Here is a 21,425-nt window from a genome sequence, read left to right on the forward strand (position 1 = left end):
AAATTTAAATTTTATTATACAAGTAAGTAAGGATGAGAATACGATATACAATCCAGATGCATCAGAGCATTATTATCTAAATTATCACTTTGTTTAATAACTGCTCCGCGTGGTTTCGCTCGCGTTAAATGTTACTGCTCCGCCTTCGTAAGTCCAAGCGTGATATTATATAGTCGACATTTCGCAATAATTGGGCTATCTCATGCAAAATCTAATCAGAGTTATATCTTTATTATCTAGTCATAGATCTTTATATTAACGCGGGCAAACACTCTTTTTATTTTACTTTAATAATCTAGATTTGCAATACCAGGGTATTTTGGGTACGTTTCGTTTCGTTTTTTTGAGCTATAAAAAACAATTTACTATATATAATGAATTTAGTATAGTAAAATTGGAGGCTTGTAATCATTGCATGCCTGTTCTCGTAAAGATTTAAAAGTACTAAAACCTACCTTCCTTTTAATTCAACAATAATAAAAGATTTTATTCAACAATTATAACAGATACTATTACAATAAACTATTTGTTGCAATCTGGATTCGGTCCATTCTTAATCGTGATATCTTGGGTCTGTTTTTCATGCAAAAGGAAATATTTTTCATGCTAATTAATTGTTTTAAATTGTGTAAAAGATTATTTAATAAACGTCAAATATTCTACGAACCTTAATTTTTATTATAATCAGTAATACCTAACTGTGTAACGTTGGCAACAAAGAACTATTGAGTCCCGCATCTCAGTTTACATACAATTAATACAATGAGTATTAATTAGTCACAACTATAAGGTATTATGTGTCATAAATGTAGGTCAAACAGTCGAAAGTTATGATTTTCACTGTTTTAGGTTTCCGGTGGATTAACAATTACTCTACGCGGATATAACGGTGTGCAAAGGCATTAAACAAAGGTTTAATCATTTAATTAGATTGACCTGACAATGAGCGCGAAAAGTCATTATTTGCACAAGTGTGACATTAAACTGTTTAAAGTGTAACTGTTCGGTGAATTTTTTTTTATTTCGAAGGCATTTGCCGCCCTAATTCTTCGAGGATGATTGAATAACAAACATCCAAAAATAACTCCTACATTATTTTATAGTAATATTTTTTTAAATTCATAACGTTATAAATAACGTTAACAGTAACAACATACTTGACATAATAATTGTAAGCGAATATCAAGATTGTGTTAATAACAAGTAATAGGAAATTTCCGACTCAAGAGAAATCAAACTAACTAAAACGTGTTTATGAAATCTTGATTTTATATAATTGTTATTAATTAAATAATATAAATAATCATAATTCCACAGAAAAAGGTAACATAATATCAAAAGCGAATAAGTATTAAGTATGTTTTCTTTTTATATTATATATCAAAAATAAGATACCCACTCACTACTTCTAAAATTGACTACAATACCTATCAAAAGAAAAATAATTGTAGTTTTTAGGTAAATTACTTCATGTAAACTAACAGTGAACGTATTCCATTTTGTTAAGTAAGGTCACGCGTAGACACCGCAAAAAGCCTATTTTTTTAGTACGACAGTGACATTGAAATAAATAGATTTTAAAACGGTTTTTTTTAAATGGAACCGTGAAGGGAGTTTTAAATGGTTTACAAGTCCTTTGTCATATTATGTACGCGTCAAAATATTTAAAAAACAAAGTAAGTGATAAAATTAAAAACTCATTTTTCTCGCTCTATGAATACACAAGCCTAATAGAATTTCACATATAAAAAAATAAATAATAATTACATAAATGTTAATACAATATTATTTACAAACAACCACCACCATTGTTAATAAGCGTGTTTTTAAATAGTAAAATAATATAAGATGTTCATTTGTCATGTGTATTTTTGACGGTCCAAGCAGTCGATGATAATAAATAAAAAAAATTGTCACGCGGTTTGTTAATAAAATGTTTTATAAAAAAACAATCTTTAAAAACATAAGCAGAGGTTCTTATTCGAAAACAATAATAATTAATTAAAAAAAAAAACAAAATCGTTACGTAATAAAATATGTGTTGTTCTGGCGCTAATATTATTTTTATTATTTAAAACGCTTCTCGTTATGGAATATTTCGCAATGTGAAAGTAACATTACGGCACGACGCGGGCGCGGACGGCGACGTAGAAAGTAAATTTAACGACTTGTTTTTATTTTTGTTTATCTGTAGCATGTTATGTAGTATAAACAAATAAATATTTGTTACATTACTTATGCAAATACAAACATGTTTTCGTAGACTATTTAAGTAAGGAATCGAAATTTTTAAACCGCTATAGATTCCATAAGGTTAATTACCACACAGACCAACCCCACATCTGATTATAATGATGATTAGTCCCTCCATATTTAGAACTGTCAAGATACGACCTACTCAAGAAAATTATCTTTTAGAAGATATCTCTTTTTTGAAATCGGCTAAAATAAGCAAGATCAGTCCAGTACCTCATTTACAAAATCATTCATTTTACAAAATCATATCGCGTGTATGTCTGTCATGTTTAATTGAAATGTGACACGAAGGCCCGATATGACTACAGAATTACAGAATATTCTAGACGAAAAGCGAGGTTGCGATAATCGCATCTTCCGTGCAGGGTGACGCTGCGTCTGTTTGGACAGAAAAGACCTCGACGTTTACTCTTTTCCTGATTCTTGCGCGCCCTTGACTGTAATCGTCGGTTTTTTTAAAGCTTCACACTTTAATTTTATGTATACTTATGTAAATGTTGCGGAATTGACTAAATGACAAATAAGTACATTTACATATAATTTTTATGAACTGATTAAAATATACACATAATCCAAAAGGTTGTTTTTTTTTTTGCTGGTCGTAATATTTTTTATTGATCTATATTTTTTGTAACCGTTTATTTATATTATTTATAAAATGAATCATTTGAATAACACCTCTCCGTTAAGCGAGATGACTTCAATGTGTTGTAGCATGTAGCGCCATCTATATCATTAAACATTAATCAAACTTGACATTGTCGCAGCTAGTGCGTTCACTAAAATCTTACTAGATGGCACCACTATTATTAATAATACAAATACTTTTATTATTGAATACGGCAAAATTAAATAAAAATAGATTTATTGTGATGGTACCTTTAGTTTATTATAAATATATGGATTTAAATTTGTTTAGCAAATTAAAAACTTATTTCTTAATTAATTCATTCCATAAATATTAAGCCCGGTCATTGACATTTATTTACCGTATACAATTAAAAACATAAACTATTTAATTCTCTTGTATTAAAAATATTAATAAACATACTCTTTATGTATGCATAAAAATGTTATTCGTCGCTGTTATAAATATCGTCGCGACGTATGTTTGGCTGGGATAGTGTTCTCGATAAACGTCACTCATAACAAAACGAAGCGTGATACAAAACAAAATACGCTGACCACGTGGTCCGGCAGCATGCGCTTAAAACCACGTGTTTATGAGTAGATTGATTAGTCATTTGTAAATCGCCTTTTATGGTTCAGTGTCAATTCAATGTTATTGGTGAATTTGATATGCCTCGACTAATGTAGATAATAGATACTATACTATCCTAATATATGATGTATTAATGCGAATGCAATACATGAATATTCAATATCTATTTAAAGGTATATTATAATATTAATACATTTATAAAAAAAAATCATCTAGTTACTCGAATTAAGACAAAGTTAAAAATATATATAATAAAAATCTTCTCGTAATCTTCCCCGCACAAGTCAAAGATGGGCTTGATGATTGATATAGAGTTAATCTAGAAGAGTTCAGCAAATTATTATGATATCGAGTATCGACATAATATATCGATAATATTATGACGTTTTGTGATAAAATAATCTTAGTAAATTCCAAAGGAAATCACAGTTTCGAGACTTTGATTGATATATAAATAGTTATTCACATTAGTGAACGCGATATTGTTACAAATGTAACAGATTAGATTGGAGATTATTCCACCACGCTGGTCTAGTTCGAGTCGGTCAGCAGAATGTTATTTACCTTATATAACACTTCTATGACCACGCGACATTTTAACACCACTTGTACACAAGACTAAGTAGCGCTTGTCCGAATTTGAACCTACTATCTTCATATCAAGTAAAGTAAAACCCTGTAAATGTTAAATGTAAAGGTCTAAAGCTTAATTCACTACGCTACTCTGATGTGGCGGAAACACATGTGACAGAATTTCATCCTACACATGCAGGTTTCCTCACGTTTCACCGGCGAGCACGAGATGAATAATAAACACTAATTAAGCACATGAAAATTCAGGTGCTTGCTCGGATTTGAACCAGCAATCTTCGATTAAGATAAACGTCTATCGTATGGATTGCTATCGATGACTACGACTTATTTTAATAAGTTGTCCTATTTATTTTAACACGTAGAATACGATACGGCTTAGTAATTTGTGTTGCTAAAGCTAAACCTTCTTTACAAATCAATAGAAACGCAAGGATCAGTTGATAAATAATTGAATTTGTTGGCTAAAAGTCATCGTTTCAATAGTGAAAGTGGTCCGACCTGTTCAGCTTACACTTGGACTACGCATTTCACCGAGCTTTCCAAACAACTTAGCGTTGAAAGGATAACAGCAGGATTATTCAATAGAAATTAAATGACAGACACGAATATTAAAAAGAAACAGCACTTATCTATCTTATCATTGTATTAATAGACTATAAAGATAACATTGTCTATTGTAATATTTAGATATGTGTCTCGCTCATTAGTACATATATTGAAAGATACATAATGTTCCATTTTTAAAAGTCTTTAATAGTATAAAGACTTATGCATGTATATATTTACGGAGAAGATAAACTAAAAGCTAAGTTGATAAACCTAAAACTAATACCATAATATGCAGCGTTTTTTGGCAAAGGATTTAGTATATAATATAATTTACCAATATGTAAATACGCTTCGCACTTTCATGCGCTTTAAATTTAGACTATTGACGTGACCAGTGTTAATTTCATGTTCTTGTATATAAATATCTACATTTTCCTGAGCTAAGTATCGCGACCCCCAGTGTGGTTAGGTTTGTAGTGTAAACGATTCATTCATTTTATAAATATAATATATTAATAACTAAAGTGCGACGAATGTTATACGATGTTCGTTTGATTGCGATAAAAATGTTACAAATAAGTTCGACATATATTGTTACAAAGCCGCTACTTTTAAAACAATAACGTCTACATAATATATTTGAAACAGTTTAGCTTTATTAAACATTTATAATAAGAGGTATTTTTAATTCAAATAAATGTATTAAATCGCTATCATAATATCGCTAGTACCCAGCGCAAATAACTATACACAGTCAATTTTGCATTCCGACGCAATAAAATTATAAGACGTTTCAATAATAAGGTATATTAGCGTTAAAATTTTCTACAAACAAAACTTAACTCATAATAACATACATTATGAAAACTGTTATTTAATTATCCATATTTGAATTTGGAACACAAATCAAATCGACAGTTTCAATAAATAAAGATTTATTTATTTGAAGGTTTAATTTGTTTAGATTCAAATTGCATAAATACCAGTTATGTTGAATACAACTTGTGGTTGAACAAAATGCAATAGATTGAAGAGATAAATTCGCATCCTGCTTATATATCAATAATATTGGTTTCCATATACATAATGAATAATAATCAAACAAATATAATTAAAAATTACAAAACATGATCTATTTTTAAATATCGAATTACCGTTGCGCTATTGCATATAAATCATTATATTTAAACGAAAATAAGTTATTTATAACCAAATTATCTCCAAGAAATGCAAATGAATTATCGTTCTTACTCATATTATTAGCAAGAATTTTGATAAAGTAGATTATATCAGAACGATAACATATATTTACCTATAAAATATATGACTTAATCAATTTAACTCTGATTCGTTTGTATATAAAATACACACATCAAGAGACTCGTGTGTATTTTTTGTTATTCTGCGTAGTTTCGGAATTGGCCACCCACGCCCCGATGAAAAAACCTCACTCAAAGAATGACTATTCCCATTTTTTATTGTACTAGCTGCCAGTCTCGACTTGGTTCGGGTAATAAGGATTTTATCTCGTGGTATTTTTTAATCTGTGATTTAAACATTCACCGACCGATCTAAAATATATCTACGTATAATTAAAAAATATGCAACAGATTATCATTACATAGTATGTATAAAACAAAGTCGCTTACCGCTGTCCCTATGTATGCTTCTTGATCTTTAAAATTACACAACGGATTTAGATGCGGTTTTTTTTATAGATAGATTGGGTCAATAGGAAGATTTATATGTATAATACATGCACAATATAGCAGAGAAACACTGATAATTTTAGAGGTTTCCAAAGTTTTTGCGCTTACATTGCAAATGCTGGCTCAAATACATTGTGCGTTTAATATAGATCAATATGGCCTTTTACAGCATGTCATTTGAATTAATATTTTCGAAGATTTTACAGATTTAAAACGCAGGGACATAGCGGTTTGTATTTTCTAACGACTGAAAAACTGTGAACGTTTTAAGACATATTTAGTGTCAACATTGCACCCGTGCGAAGCCGGGGCGGGTCCCTAGTCCTAAAATAAATGAAAGTTGTATATCATTAGCATTAAACCCGACTATTGTAATTCTTTTGAGTTGTGCCTATGTTTTTAAGTAAAAGAAAAGAAATGGGGTCACTTTAGTTAAATTGGGATTATATTGGATTGTCTTAGATAATACCCCCTAACTAACTACCCACTTAAATAAATTTCTATTTTTGAAACGCCATAAAGAAATCTGTTAATATAGTTATGATCAGACATAAAATTGGTAGAAAACAATACGCGAACATCTGGGCGTTGTAAATGCACTGAACTGTAGAAAGTGTGTAACGAGACAACTTTCGCGGCCGAATTCGAGAGAAAGTAGTCCGGGGCGCCCGGCGCATACATTATATCACTTTATTCGACGACTTTGGATTATATCACGAGACAAACAGAAGCATAAACATAAATAATGCTATAAACGTAATTAAAAAGCCTCTGAATGATTCACTGTTGGACTGTGGGCCTTCTCTTCTTTGGAGAACGCTTGGAGTTTATTTATGGAATTAGGAACACAAATTAAGCACATAAACTCAGCGGTTCTTGCTTGGGCTTGAAGCCGCAAACTTCGATTAACATTCACGAGATGTAACCACTAGGCTAGTTTGGTAATAATGCCATAAACAAAAAAATTAATATAGTGTCTTTGTGGCCACACATAATATGTAATGCCTACACTTTTATCGATGTCACAATACAAGCTGTATAGTAATAACATCCGTTCCTACAGATAAATGCCGGCGGATCGGATCCCACTTAAGCGAACAGCGCTATTGAAATACATGTAACGCTAACACCAAAATAATCTGATACTGTTTTATCTTTAATTTTTAGAGACTTGCTCAATCGAATTAGAATTTTGAGATTCTCGGTACACGAGACATAGAGCGTCAAGATTTCTGGACGTTTCGAGACTTCGACACTCAATTAAAACTACCATTATGAACATAATACGAAATTCCAATATTTGGAACATTATTTCATCGAATATTTTGTAAAATCATCTATACATTTATTATGGCCTTCATTTCATACTAAATTAATTTTTAAATAACACCATTGTGGTACGATTGTGAAAAGAACGAGTATCGACCTAAAAGTTTCGAGAACTTCGAGAGAAGAGACGCCCCGGAACCATTATTCTAATCATTAAAATATACACATTATTTATAAATAAACGATAATGATAGTCACCAAAACATACGGCTACCTCATCCTCTGAAGTAGGAATATGAACTTTGCGCAGCACCTCCGATCCGACGCAATATATGACGTTCCGACTTTTACATGAATAATTTCTTACCCGTTTTACGGTTTCGTTAATTTTTAATCGGAGTTCAATTAATTTCATAACGACGAAGTCAAAAATTTTAGGAATATCTCCTTTCCTTTTCAATTTTCTAGCGAAGGCACGGAAATAGCAACCGTGCGCGCCAAATTAGCGTATCCATGTGTTAACATTTTAACACGCCTATTTACAGAGTGAACAATGGAAGGTCACAATCCGTCAGTCAATACATACAAATGAGGATTCCGATGAGGGGACTATTTCCTTATCATTTGATTTCAATTAGATATATACAAGTTTTTGTTATCATATATATACAACATTTAATCATATACCTATCAGATTTGAACCTCTGTTTATCTATGTAATAATCAGTTATATAGAGTTTAAATACTATATTATTAAGCTATTGCATTATTTAAATATCACTTACCTACTTATTTTTAATAAATACAATACGTTATATTAAATTATCTTTAATATATGAAATACGTCACAAAAGGAATTGAATAAATAATAGAAGGTTCAACGAAGCGAAAATGCTTTAAGATAGAGCAAGTTTAAAAATAAAACTTATGAGAATATATTACACACGAGAAACTCTAGCCAGCACGATGACCTTAAGATGCTGGCGCCGTCATCGCTGATCTCATTGACGCGTGCTCTGATACGTACTACTGTCATTGTTATAATTGTTAATCCGACGCCAGACATGACGAATCTCTGAATAACATTAGCTAATGATATACGTAGCTAGTGGTGTTCGTAACTGGATTTAAGGCTTTGTAACTTTTTGTAGGGCTTGGCATGATTGTTTCAGTGATTTTCATAGGTACTACTTATAACCCGTTACTTTTCATGTTACAATTCGTGCATCATGATATGATATTAATGGCTTTATCCAAAAAGTCCCTATACATTTTTTTCCATGTTTTTAAAGTCGTGTGTGACGTATAATCTTATACGATCGACTTTAACTCGTATTCGTAACTAAAAAATGATCGGCTACTGATGTACAATATCTATTTATTTAATATAAGAACCTCGGGTTAGTCACTTACTCTTCTAACAGTCAAGCCATATTTCAATTTGGGTAAGTGAGATACATTAACTATTTAAGTGACGTCAGCTAACTACTACTTCAATCAATAACAATAGATCTTACCATTTACCGCCGGGTTACTTATTTGCATATCAATTTTCGGACGAGGAACAATAATAAATTTTTGCTTTATTACATACATCGCGCCTCTATAGAGAACATTCGTGCATTGCAAAAACACATATGCGAATATATGGCACCGGACTATCACATTGCATTTTAAAAGTGTAGTTATATATCCATAAAAACGCATTTAATTAAAAAAAATACCACAGAATTGTTTTTTAATGACACTAAGATTATAACAAGATGATTACGATGACCTTAAAGATGCCGCGTCATCGCTGATCTCATAACGAACACACTACATCTGATACAGATATATACTTTAATCATTTCATACTCTATTGTTAAGTACAATGGAATTTTTGGCAGTTGTTTTCAATATACAAAAACTATATTATTTTTTATATTATTTATGTTTTTTATTATGTTATATTATTTTTATGCTGCTTCGGTTCGTACATGTTGTTCAATAGACGTGAAAAGACGTGAATTCATTTCCGTATTGCTATTTCGATATTTATGGATATTGGATGAGAAGTAGATGTCGAATCTCCTATTTATTTATTCCTAGATAAGACTTATCTGCATGCCGTCAAAGTCGGCGTGTGAGCGAGTATATGGCTAAGAGACAAAGTATAACGCACCCCCGGTGCGAGATTGTCACTTTTGCAAAAAATTAAAAAATGAGTTAAATGCGTAACAATTGTCCTGAAGCTATCCTTTACTCGGTGCAATAACCGTAACACATAGTTTCCGTAAGATGACGTGAGTGACGTCAATGTTTTAAATGCTTCTCCTGAAAAATTGCATTTTCGTAAAAGTGACGGTCTCGCACCGGGGGTGCAATATATACAAAATCTGCTGTAACGTCCCGTCAATGTGGGTCGTCATGGATTCGCTTGTGCATACCACAATACCGCCCCGATTTCCGGATATTTAAGTTTCAGCTTAATAGGACCTTCGTTGATGTAGGTTTACTTGAAATCATTTTTTTTTTATTTGGAACCAAGTTCTTTTACTCGGCTTACAGTTGAGTGAATTGGCAGACATCGTCACGTAAGGAAAAAGTGTTATGCTTAGTGCTTTCTATTGTGTACTTTTTGGTTTTAAACGATAATTTAAAAATCGACCTATTTCAACTATAGGTATATAATTGCCAAATACGTCTGCTGATCTCAAAGTCAAAATGCATCATGAGTCAGTGTGAACCACTTAAATCTATTTACACGTAATTATACCTGTGACTGTGTTGTGATTTTGTTTCCTACCTGTTTTGGCTACCTGATAGTTAGCAGATATCCCACCCATAGACAATGGCATTGAATAAAGGTAAACTGTACCTTACTGCCAACAAATCTGGTTTATAAGATACTATGTATCTGATACATATGTTACTGGATATATTTTAGCTCAGGGAACACAATAATATTAAGTTATACCCAGAGTCCTCACTAAGTGACAATAAAATGTCATACGTGCTCTATGTAAAATACATATACGCCAACCGCTGTTGTTTATTTTATTTTATTAACCTTTAACATTTTCAAGATAAAGGGACATCTTGACCTACGATTACTTATGATTGATTATGTAAGTTACTACAGCAATAACTACGTTAAAACCATATTAAGCGAGATTTTCGAAGAACAGTCTAACAGCGCGTAGTAATAATAACCGAAATTAATTCATATAAAGTTGATATTCACTAATATATTTTTTTATGTGATATTTCATATAATTATGATGTATTCTGAATATTTTATAACATTAAATAAGCATAAACACTGTTGACCTTACTTATAAGCGTTTAGCGATTGTTTAGCTTCGCATACTTTTCTCTCTTTCTATCTTATAAGATTTTACGTTCGAAAGAAGAAAACAGTATAGTTTAGTTGAAACATTAAACCATTCGTTCAATAAACATTAATTATTTATTATATTTTGTCGATGTTAACTTACTAATTCATAGATAAAGATAAGATTCTGATAAAATGTAAACAATATTTGAAGGATACGACATGTAAATTATGTAACATATATTATATAATTTATAATTCCATCTGAGAATCTTCCATACATAATCTCGATACTGACATAGAATACTCGAAGGTTTTTTACTAATTTGTAAATAAAAATAATCAACAAGATCACCGTGTACTACTTGTATATGTAATTAGTTACAGTGTCGTCACTCGTCGTATTTATCTTCGTACATATAGATTACTTTTTCAATTAAAACACCGACCTGACCGATGACACTTGTAAAACATTCTAAAAATATAATCTACTGTGTAGCTTATACAGTTTACGTCCCATTTATTAAAAATATGTTTATTTGTTTGTTTGAATATGCTATTATGACATTATCATTCTCAAGACGATTATTTCCAAAAATCAATGATAAAGAAGTATATCGAACTCGTAGGTATACTACGAACCGTTCATAAAAACATTAATCTTTCACCGAATCGTGGAGGTACAAACGATTTCATGATAAGCAGTTTGTAATTACATTACTATACATTATTTAGTCACACCTTCGCGCGTGTTTTTCCCGAGTATTTCGTTATCACGTGACGCAACATTACTACATCGATAACATACAAGATTCATCATTTTAGATAAAAATGAATGAATATCAATATTATACAAATCTCCACTTCCTGTCGTAATCGTTGCATAATCTATATGATTTCTAATAGGCGCTATCGAATTGATATTTTATGCTAAGTTTTTTTTTTTTGCAAGACGACGTTAATTATGCGTGCTTGAAACGTATTTAATCAAGTCCTTCAAATTATAAAATTTATAAATACGGAACAGAAGTAGTAAACCATATTTTTTTTTTTTTAAAAACTTGATATTGCTTGCTAAACACACTACTAAAAACACTAACTACTTTTTGTACTAAGTAAAATAATTTCGCCCTGCTAATATCCGAGGAGAAGATTTTGTAAATTATTTCGTAATGTCGTTCCAATGTAGATCTTGCTCGGATTAGAACCCGCAATCCTTGGAGAATATTAACGTGTTATAGACACTAAGTCATTTCAACTTCCATGTGTACTGTACAATGAAAACAATTCCAAAAAACATGCCCATGTGACTTTACTTACTTTATCATGCATATTATGTCATAAACTGTATAAGTTGTGCTCCGTGAACGCATTGAAATTGTTCCTTAACAAAATCATATAAAACAAATTATACCACGCGCTGTACTCCGGAGATATTTATACTGAAATACATTGAATACTCGACAATCACAATCGTATCGTACTTAAAGAGACTAATAAGCACCGATTGTTCACAAACTATTAAAGTACAATATACTTACAAAACGTGACGTGTTGCTACGTGCTATTATTTTATTACGCCTAAAATGATTGTAAAATCCGTATCAAAATAACATAAAACTCATTGATATAATATAAAATATCCTTCAAGTTTTTATGTTCAACCGTGATGCAAGCGATCTGTTACTTCAGTATAAAAATCTTTATAATTGACAAAGCAAATTTGTCGGTAATTGCTATGCGACTTTGGCGTGTCTCGGCAACAGGGTCGCTCGAAGACTAGATCATTTAATGAGCTATTGTATTCTTCGATGACCGGCTTTCCATGTTAGTAGCGAACATCAAAACAACCTAGCTATTACATTATACTATCTCAAAGCCTTGCTAAATTCAAAACACATAAATATCTATGATAACATTATAAATGCGTGATTATGAATATACAAAATCAATAAATTTTCATGTAAACTTATTTATTATGAAATGTTTTAAAAATAACTCTAGAATTACCCAAATACAGGCGGATTTTTTTTGTATTTTTTTTTGACAAACAACCAAATGAACAGCGATCCATACAGTTTAATAAAAAATAATCTTACTCCTAATAATAAAAATCAAAGCTGTACCCACTGATGACATTACGCACTGACTATGAGCTTCTAAATTCAAAAACACTTAAAATGTATTATTAGTTACGAAGTTAATATCACCGTGCTCATTTGTTTTCATAAATTATTTTAATTATTAGAAAGTACAGCATAATTATAGAGGTGCCGATAGATAATAAATTATTTAAACAATATTTATTAACACTATAAATTATTAATTTCAAAATTGTCTTCACAGCTCATTGTTATATATACGTATATATTTTCACACTAATTAAAAACTCAGAGCAATCAGTAAATATAAGTGTTATTTGGGGTAAATAAACATCACTTCGGTGACACTGTTTGCTCTTAAAGTTTGGCTATTTTAAAAATGAGACAGGTATAGTTTTGACAGGCAAATACATTGCAAGATTTTTGCGATATTCTTGACAAACAGATATGAAAACAATTCAATTATTAACAGTTACTTTCATAAAGCATAATACGCTCAAATTAAAGACATGACAAATATCAAAACTAACGATAATTGATTATTTAGGTAATTATAACTTAATGCCTATTCGTATGCGCATCTCTAGGCATCTTTTTTATCCCATAACTACCAATATATTCTTACAGAAGAAACTTAACTCGCATGTATTGCAGTGGACTGTATTTATCAATACTAGACAAGTGGAATATCTCTGCAAAATAATATTTATAATAATATATTTGCAAATTTTAATATATATAGTACGACTAAATTTAAGATACTGTCATGGTTAGTCAATCATTCAAAATGGCTGTTTCATATTCGATTTTGTGAGATAAATTGGCTATTGTATACACCAACAGATGTCCACAATGGACTAGATGCTTTAGCCTATTTATCTATTTATTCTAAGAGTTGAAACGCCATATGTGCCAATAAGAAAATTGTAATTCTAGTTTAAATACAATTAACTTTAACGTAGTTTAAATATAGTTTAGTGTAATACAAATTTATTAATATTACTTCTGGCTCTTATTGTTTTTATATTTTTCCAAAATGCCTTCAAACGTCTTACAAGACAGAAATTGCTATGAATATATTTTTAAGAATGTGTCCCGGACGTTCGCTTCATAATAATAAAATGAATCACCTTTCCAGATAAAACAAATAATATAAAATATCGGAAAGATTCCCGTGTTAATTGAAATAATTTCAAACAAGACAAAATTCGCAAACAAAAGACTCTCGGATAAATATATAAATAAAGTATATGACTAAGTATTTATCAACGGACTTATGTTTATGTTAAATCGATATCGACGATTGTCTTGAGACTATATTTGCACAAATGTTAATGTGGTTATGGCGTATTTATATCTGATGTCTTATTAAGTTATCCGTTATCTGTTCGAGTGTCACTTTACAATAATAGCGACAGACGTCCGGCGTCTTCATTGAAAATCGGATCATGATTTGAACATTTTACGACATCCTGTATTTGCGGAAAAGATCAACGCAAATTTTATTTACATACAGCGTCTGTGATATATTCAAATATTCATTTAGTTAGTCGTATCACTGTTAACATCTTATAGATGTTTTATTTCCTTTTTATCCAATTTTACGATAGATGAAATTGTTCCATAATATTGCCTATAATATTATGGAACAATTTCATCGATCGTAAAATTAAATAACGGCATATATGTTTATATGCCTCTTCAGATGATCATCTCAAACTAGTTATATGAGTGTGGTTTTAAGGTCTTTGTTAGGATCGTATATTTTATCTAATGATAATAATGGTACAGTCTTATATAATACATTCGTGTTATATACTTGTTGATGGTAGCACTGCTCATTAAACTGCAGCAAGTAACCAGTCACGAGTATCATCACCACGAGCATACAGCACGACGCGATGAGGCGTGACGCATCGTGACCGTAACGAGACCTAGGGCAAGCGTCCTCGACTCCGGCCAACCATATCAATACTTAATACCTTAACAGACAACACAAATTCAACAAAATATTTCATTACCAATAAAAGACGTAAAATATGTAAATATACGAATCCGGCACTTTAAATTGAACTCTCGTTCTCGCATATTTGCATTGCAAATATAACGTCTAAATAAAATCGCACCGACATTCCTTAAATGTCGATAATCGTAATCGATGTAACGGTACTAATAAGCGAATAAGTGTTTATTCGGTCTTTAACCCAGAACCTTGTTATTTTTTCAGATGTATAATCACATTTTACAATAATTATTGGTTCTAAATTCTGCAACCGAATGATATACGATGTTAATGATATTCAATTTCGACCTAGTTTCACTGCTAAAGCGGCCAGCGTTGGAGCAGGGTCGCAGACGTTTGGGCGAGGTGAGCGACCCCGTGGTATCACGGCGATCATTCCGGTTTGAGGTTTATCAGTATACGTCACAGCTGCAACGCAACTAGAGCGGGAACATCATATTTCACGACCACATGCATTTGTTTGAATGTACTAAATTTCACCTATGTGATTAACGCAACAAAACATAAAAAATCATTGTAGTTCCAACATTATCTTACGTAATTGATTCTGATTCGCGATGTTCCTAGTTATTTGACAGAAGTAAAAATATAATATACTCGTCTCTTTCTTAAGTACGGTGTTAAAAAAGATGACGAATCGTTCAGTAATGCTAAATTAGTTTACAAAAGAAACAACGGTTTTTATCGACTTAATAATACTACAACTTTGAAACATGTGTAAAAAAAATTAACTGAAAATTCGAGTTACCTTAATCTTATTTAATATTTTAACTATGAGTTTCTTTTAACGAATACTGAAATGTAAAAACAATCTTAACAAAAAAGGGGATTTTTCAAATGATTTTAGTATTTCTTTGTTATTTGGTAATCATTTTTTATCATTCGTCGCCTAAGTAGGTTACAAAGATAATATTTATACAAACCGAAATCAATAAAAACAACGTACTTTATCTGATAAACAATAGTTTAAAATAGAACATAGGAAGAGTCGCGAATTTTATATGTATAGATTTATAATAAAACAAATTTATTCATTAAATACCTACTCAACTTTCCAGCTAGTCGAGACTAAGAGCGATGAGCTCACATGGGTAACGGTAAAGTTGTTCATTAGACTCATCTCGATAGAGGACAACTTAGTCTCCACGTCATACGAACACTAACATTACTTTAAATTTTACTTAATTACTAGCTCGTCTCGAGTTCGAAAGAGTAAAATTCGTACAGTCATCCATATCCTAGAACCCCTTTTGGCGATGCTTACGTTATTATAACGCCTATCCAATTTAATCTCTCTAGACATAGTCAGTCAGTCAGGACAAACGATTTTGTAAATATATATAGATCATTTGGATTAATATTTTTATGCGTGTTAGATATAAGGCAAGAGAAAAATATGAATAGACTCCGTGAAGTACTCGTGACGTGACTCCGGAGTGTACTCCTTGCACAGTAATAAATTACTAAAAGGATATGGTTGAAGTAGAGCTAGCAGGATGAAAGAGAAAAACACACGTCACTGATCCTGAATGAATGGGATGATTGGTAAATACTACAAATATAGAAGGAGTAGGAAGTTGCATATCATATAGATTAGGATCAATGAGTGACGACAAACTTTAAGAATGTTATCGTATTGAATTTAAAAAAAAAAAACGTTTGCACTCAACACAGAGGTGAATAAACTCGCCGAAGTTTTGTTATGTTTTTTGCCTCAATATATCGCATTAGTATATAAATTATGCAGTCTATAAACTTGTTTAAAGAGTTAATTTTTTTTTATTCTCAAATAAATATCAAAATACATAAATAATACGTTATGTTAAATTATCATAAAATATAACAAGACATGCCATTATAGGGTTAATACAAATGTCATGTTTTTTTTCCATTATATTTATAAAATGAATTTTATTTATAAGATACATGCAAATGTTCGGTTGCAATTAGGTTTTCTCGGAATTTTTGTATTTTGTGTCGAGAAACTAAAACAGACATTAACGAGAGCCTTAAACTGATAATTTAATATCGATATTTTATAAAATTCATAAGAACTTCTTAAATGTGATCATATAAATCCCAAAGTTTTTATTTAATTAGAAAAAGTATTTCCAGTTGCTGTTTAGTATATCTTTCGTGGTTTTTTTTATACATACATATATTCTGTTTAAATAGTATAAAACATTGGTCTTTGAATGACGACCGAGGGACCTCTAAATTACACACAACAGTAAGTTAACACTACAAGCTCTATGTTAGGTTTAATAGTGATCGCTTTCCCGTGAAGTAGTCTTATCAGTAGTAATGTTCTAGAATATATACATAATTTATATTCCACTTTATGAAATAAACCATTAAAAGGTCAAGTCGACATCTGCACGAGAAAGTGTTCGTTAAGCGCTTACTGCTCGTTAAAATATACTTTCCCTTGAATCTTGAAAAATCATCGAATCGATTGAGCAATATGCGCTTTCAACAAAACTTACCGAGTCCTTATACTATTGTTTTATATGAGGACTTCGTAAGGTAATAAAAAAGCGACTGTAAATTTATTTCTTGCAATATTAAACATTGCAGTTTAAATGTTTAATAATAAATAGTTTTCTATTGATTCGTTTCGTTCAACGGTAGGAAGTTAGCTAACGTAACTCACACCAGAGCAACACAAGTCATGCGTATCGCCGACTATCGGAAAGCGTTCGATCAGCCGTCTTATTATCTAATAATGATATCTCATTTTATTACCTCAACAATGGTTACCTTAGTAACTTCCTATCGCGTTACGTTCGCTTAAATCACATTTCTTACGATAATTGTCACTAACTTCAGAAGGAAATAATAATTACTATGAATTATACAATTATTTTCGTGTCGTGTTACGTTGGCCCGTCAAACAAACTCCGTATTATCAATGTTCAAATAAATCAAACGAAAGATTTGTTTAAGAATATCTTATCGCCCAGAACGTGTACGGAAGTTTTGATAATAAAATACGTCGAAGATTTAGTTACCTCTCGTTTGAAGGACCATCGTTAGGAAGTTTACGGTTGTAGATGTGTTAGTAACCGCCACCGTATGTGTGTGTTAAATATTTTGTAACTTACCATCACATGTAGCGGCCATGAACTTCCCATTTGCAGAGAAATCCATAAGTAGAACAGTACCAGGGTGCCCTTTAAGATTCTTAAGCAGCCAAGGATGGCTGAAATCTGTCTTCCCTTTCCATTGTGCACGTTTCTTATTCTTTCCACCGGCACGGGATTCGGTTACGGCGGAATCTTGTGTTGTCTCAGTCGAAGCTTCTGTAAATAATTATTAATATTCCGTAATTAAAATGTACTAGGTACGAGTCTTCGCAAGGATAGAATGAGGGTCCACATAAAACATTTATACAGAACTCTATTGGTTTTATCACACGCCAAAAAAGCTCCCAGTCAGTATCATTGTCAGTGTCCTCGTCATATTTTAGCCAATTTACACAAAACCTTGATGATTTATACGCTTAAATGTACCTTATGAATCATTCCGTCTATTGGTGAAAACGGTATGAAAATCTGTTCGGTAGTTTTTGAGTTTGTTGCGATTTTGTAATATTTAGTATATAAAGGCAAATAATTCATCAGTAACTAAATATTTTCGTAAAAACATTGATACGTCATTATTATGGTTGTAAATTATAATTAACGAACGTAAATCGAATTAATCATCTGATTAATCTTTTACAATCATAAAAATTTAACGAGTCATTAAATACTTGTCAAAACTATAAATAATATGGAATAATAAAATTAAATACAGCAAGGATTCATACAAAAAATTATTCATATATCATAAATATATTTCCGTAAAGGCGTAATTAGTTTTACGTTAAATTGATAACTATACTAACGTAATAATGAACATTACGTGATTATTACAGGTAGATATTACAATTCAAAACGCACATACACAATAAATAAGTATTCGTTGCGTGATTTATCATTCTGTCTTCTCACAAACATAATTTTTTATCATTATAATTATCGCACCGGCTGGTCTTTGTACAAATATTATAGTCACCGTAGAACCTTTTAACTTTTCTAACAACTGAAGCAATTTAAATAACAGGGGATCAAGTAACGGAGATCCGTAAAGAAATTTAATATTTTGATATTTCGCAACCAATAATATATATTTAGTAATATTTATTCGTATGTGTAATTACTTACTTTGAAATATATAATATTAATATACATTCTATATGTTGTATTGTAGATCGGAGCGTCACGATTGTATGCGCAAGCGATCCCATAGGCCCTACCAAGATACAGAATGGGGTACCACTTTTTAGCGAGTATTGCGAACTCGTTGCCGTTGAGTCCCACATACACCGCGCTTCACGTGAGAGAATGTGGGGGAAGGGGGGTCATCAGTTAAACAAAGCTTGTGTTTTCTACTTTTCAATGTCAAATCAATGATGACAGAAATAGAATATTCAACGACGTTTGTATATATTCGTTTTTAACCACTTTTTGACCAACCCTTTTCACCACACAATTAACATATATAATAAAGTAGAATAAAAAGTAAATCGCTAAATCTCTTCCGTAAATAACAAAGTGACTAATTTAATTACAACACACTTTAAAACAATTATGTTAGTGGTTCATAGAATTTGAAACGGCGTAGTTCACGGTACGATTTAAAATATTACGGACCGCTATTCGGTAAAATTGGAAACATTATTATGATAGAGATGAAGATCGATAATGGCAATCATGATTGCTAAAAAACTTTCCAATGCAAATTATTGTCATACTCATTTAATAATCGCCAATCGAAATGATTACGATTGTAGTTTGCCGATACGGTCTACTTTATTGATCCTAAAGTATCTCTATAGTGTGTAGAGTCGAGATCGATGAAGTAATCTCGCAAAAGCCGCAAGCAGCATATCAGACGATCCATGACCACGACCACTCAGCCTAGAGTACGGATGAGAAGAATCTTTGTACTAGTAATTGTCAGTTAAATTGAGTAAATAAGCTTTCGAGGGGATCTAAAACATGCAAGGTAACGTCCGGGATACTATTTTTTATATAGTTATCTTACAAAAGTGCTAAAAATAAAAATGCCTCTCTCCGTTTCACTGTTGTGTTTGTGGTTTAGCGGCGATGTAGACTGTTTCAAATTTACTTTCACTTCACTACCGTTAACTTATCTGCCGGCTCGGTTTTGCAATTTAATGTCAGATATCATTTGAATTGTAGAGAAATCTATAGAGAAAATAAACGAAGTGACTCTTCTGTGTTTTATAATTACTGATTGTTATAAAACCGAAGTTTTTGATACTGACAAAACGGACTTAGTCCGACGAGAAACGTAGTTTAAAAATATTACGTTCACACGATTTTCATACGTCGCTTTGTTTTTAAAAACTGTAATAATTAATTATTAAACGTGCAAAAGTGTAAATATCAAAATAAGAAGAAAGAAGAAAACAGACGTCTAATATCTTTATATAAAATAAAGTAGTATAAATAATAGCAAATTAAAAAAAAAAGTTATTTTTAGCTCGATTTATAAACACGGCACAGCTACAAACGGCGCTAACAAAAGCTAGGAATATGAATGACAGAATGCAATGCAAAAATGGCGTACCTGTACCAAACGAACATTGTATTTGCTGAATGATTCCTACTAACAGAGCATGCTCCAAGATATCGCTGGACGCGAAATAACATTATCGATCATAAATCGATACAAGTTGCAATGTACGTTTTATAAAATAAAATATTTCTATATTTATAAAACGATAAAAAAAAATATTATAAAAAAAATCGATAACTAAAAATGCTTTGAATTATTTTTATATTAGCAGGAAGTTTCACTAGCTCCCATATTACACTTAGGAATATATTTTTTAATAAAATTCCTTCTTAAATGAATAATCCTCTTTTACACCATAACAATGTTCAGTGATAAAAATTAAATACATAATAATATATTATTACACTAGCCGCATAAATAACTAAAATAGTTACTGGTAATGTTTATAAATGTCCTTAATTTAAGGTGTTTCTTTTAATTATTACTCTTATAAGCTACTCTGGTAATTTTTGTCAATACTAAAAATGCCTATGCCATGAAATTATTTTACCAATATATGACAAATAGCAATTTTAGAAATTGAATGTAAATATTATTTAAAATTGTAACTTCTAAATATTTGTGCAACAATTTTGCATCCAATATTGCAAAGTAAAAGTAAGTATTAACACATCCATTATAAAAAAAAAAGAAGATATATACAATATATTCTTGTAAATTGAGCACAATATTCTTGTCCCTTAAATTGTGCATTCCAATTTTTTTAAGTTTATAAATTTAGAATTAATTCTGAGTA

General features: G+C 31.0%; 1 protein-coding gene across 2 annotated transcripts in view; it reads right to left on the reverse strand.

Moving 5' to 3' along the window:
- Nucleotides 1-21,425, reverse strand: part of LOC113403673 (transducin beta-like protein 2) — a 70,388-nt gene that overhangs the window by 47,876 nt on the left and 1,087 nt on the right. For both annotated transcript variants that reach the window (XM_064216816.1, XM_064216815.1), the window contains exon 2: nucleotides 18,145-18,342. In XM_064216816.1, the coding sequence (XP_064072886.1) occupies nucleotides 18,145-18,342 (198 nt within the window). The remainder of the gene's footprint in view (nucleotides 1-18,144; nucleotides 18,343-21,425) is intronic.

The sequence above is a fragment of the Vanessa tameamea genome, chromosome 13 (assembly GCF_037043105.1).
Source record: "Vanessa tameamea isolate UH-Manoa-2023 chromosome 13, ilVanTame1 primary haplotype, whole genome shotgun sequence".
In the NCBI taxonomy this organism is placed as follows: Eukaryota; Metazoa; Arthropoda; class Insecta; order Lepidoptera; family Nymphalidae; genus Vanessa; species Vanessa tameamea.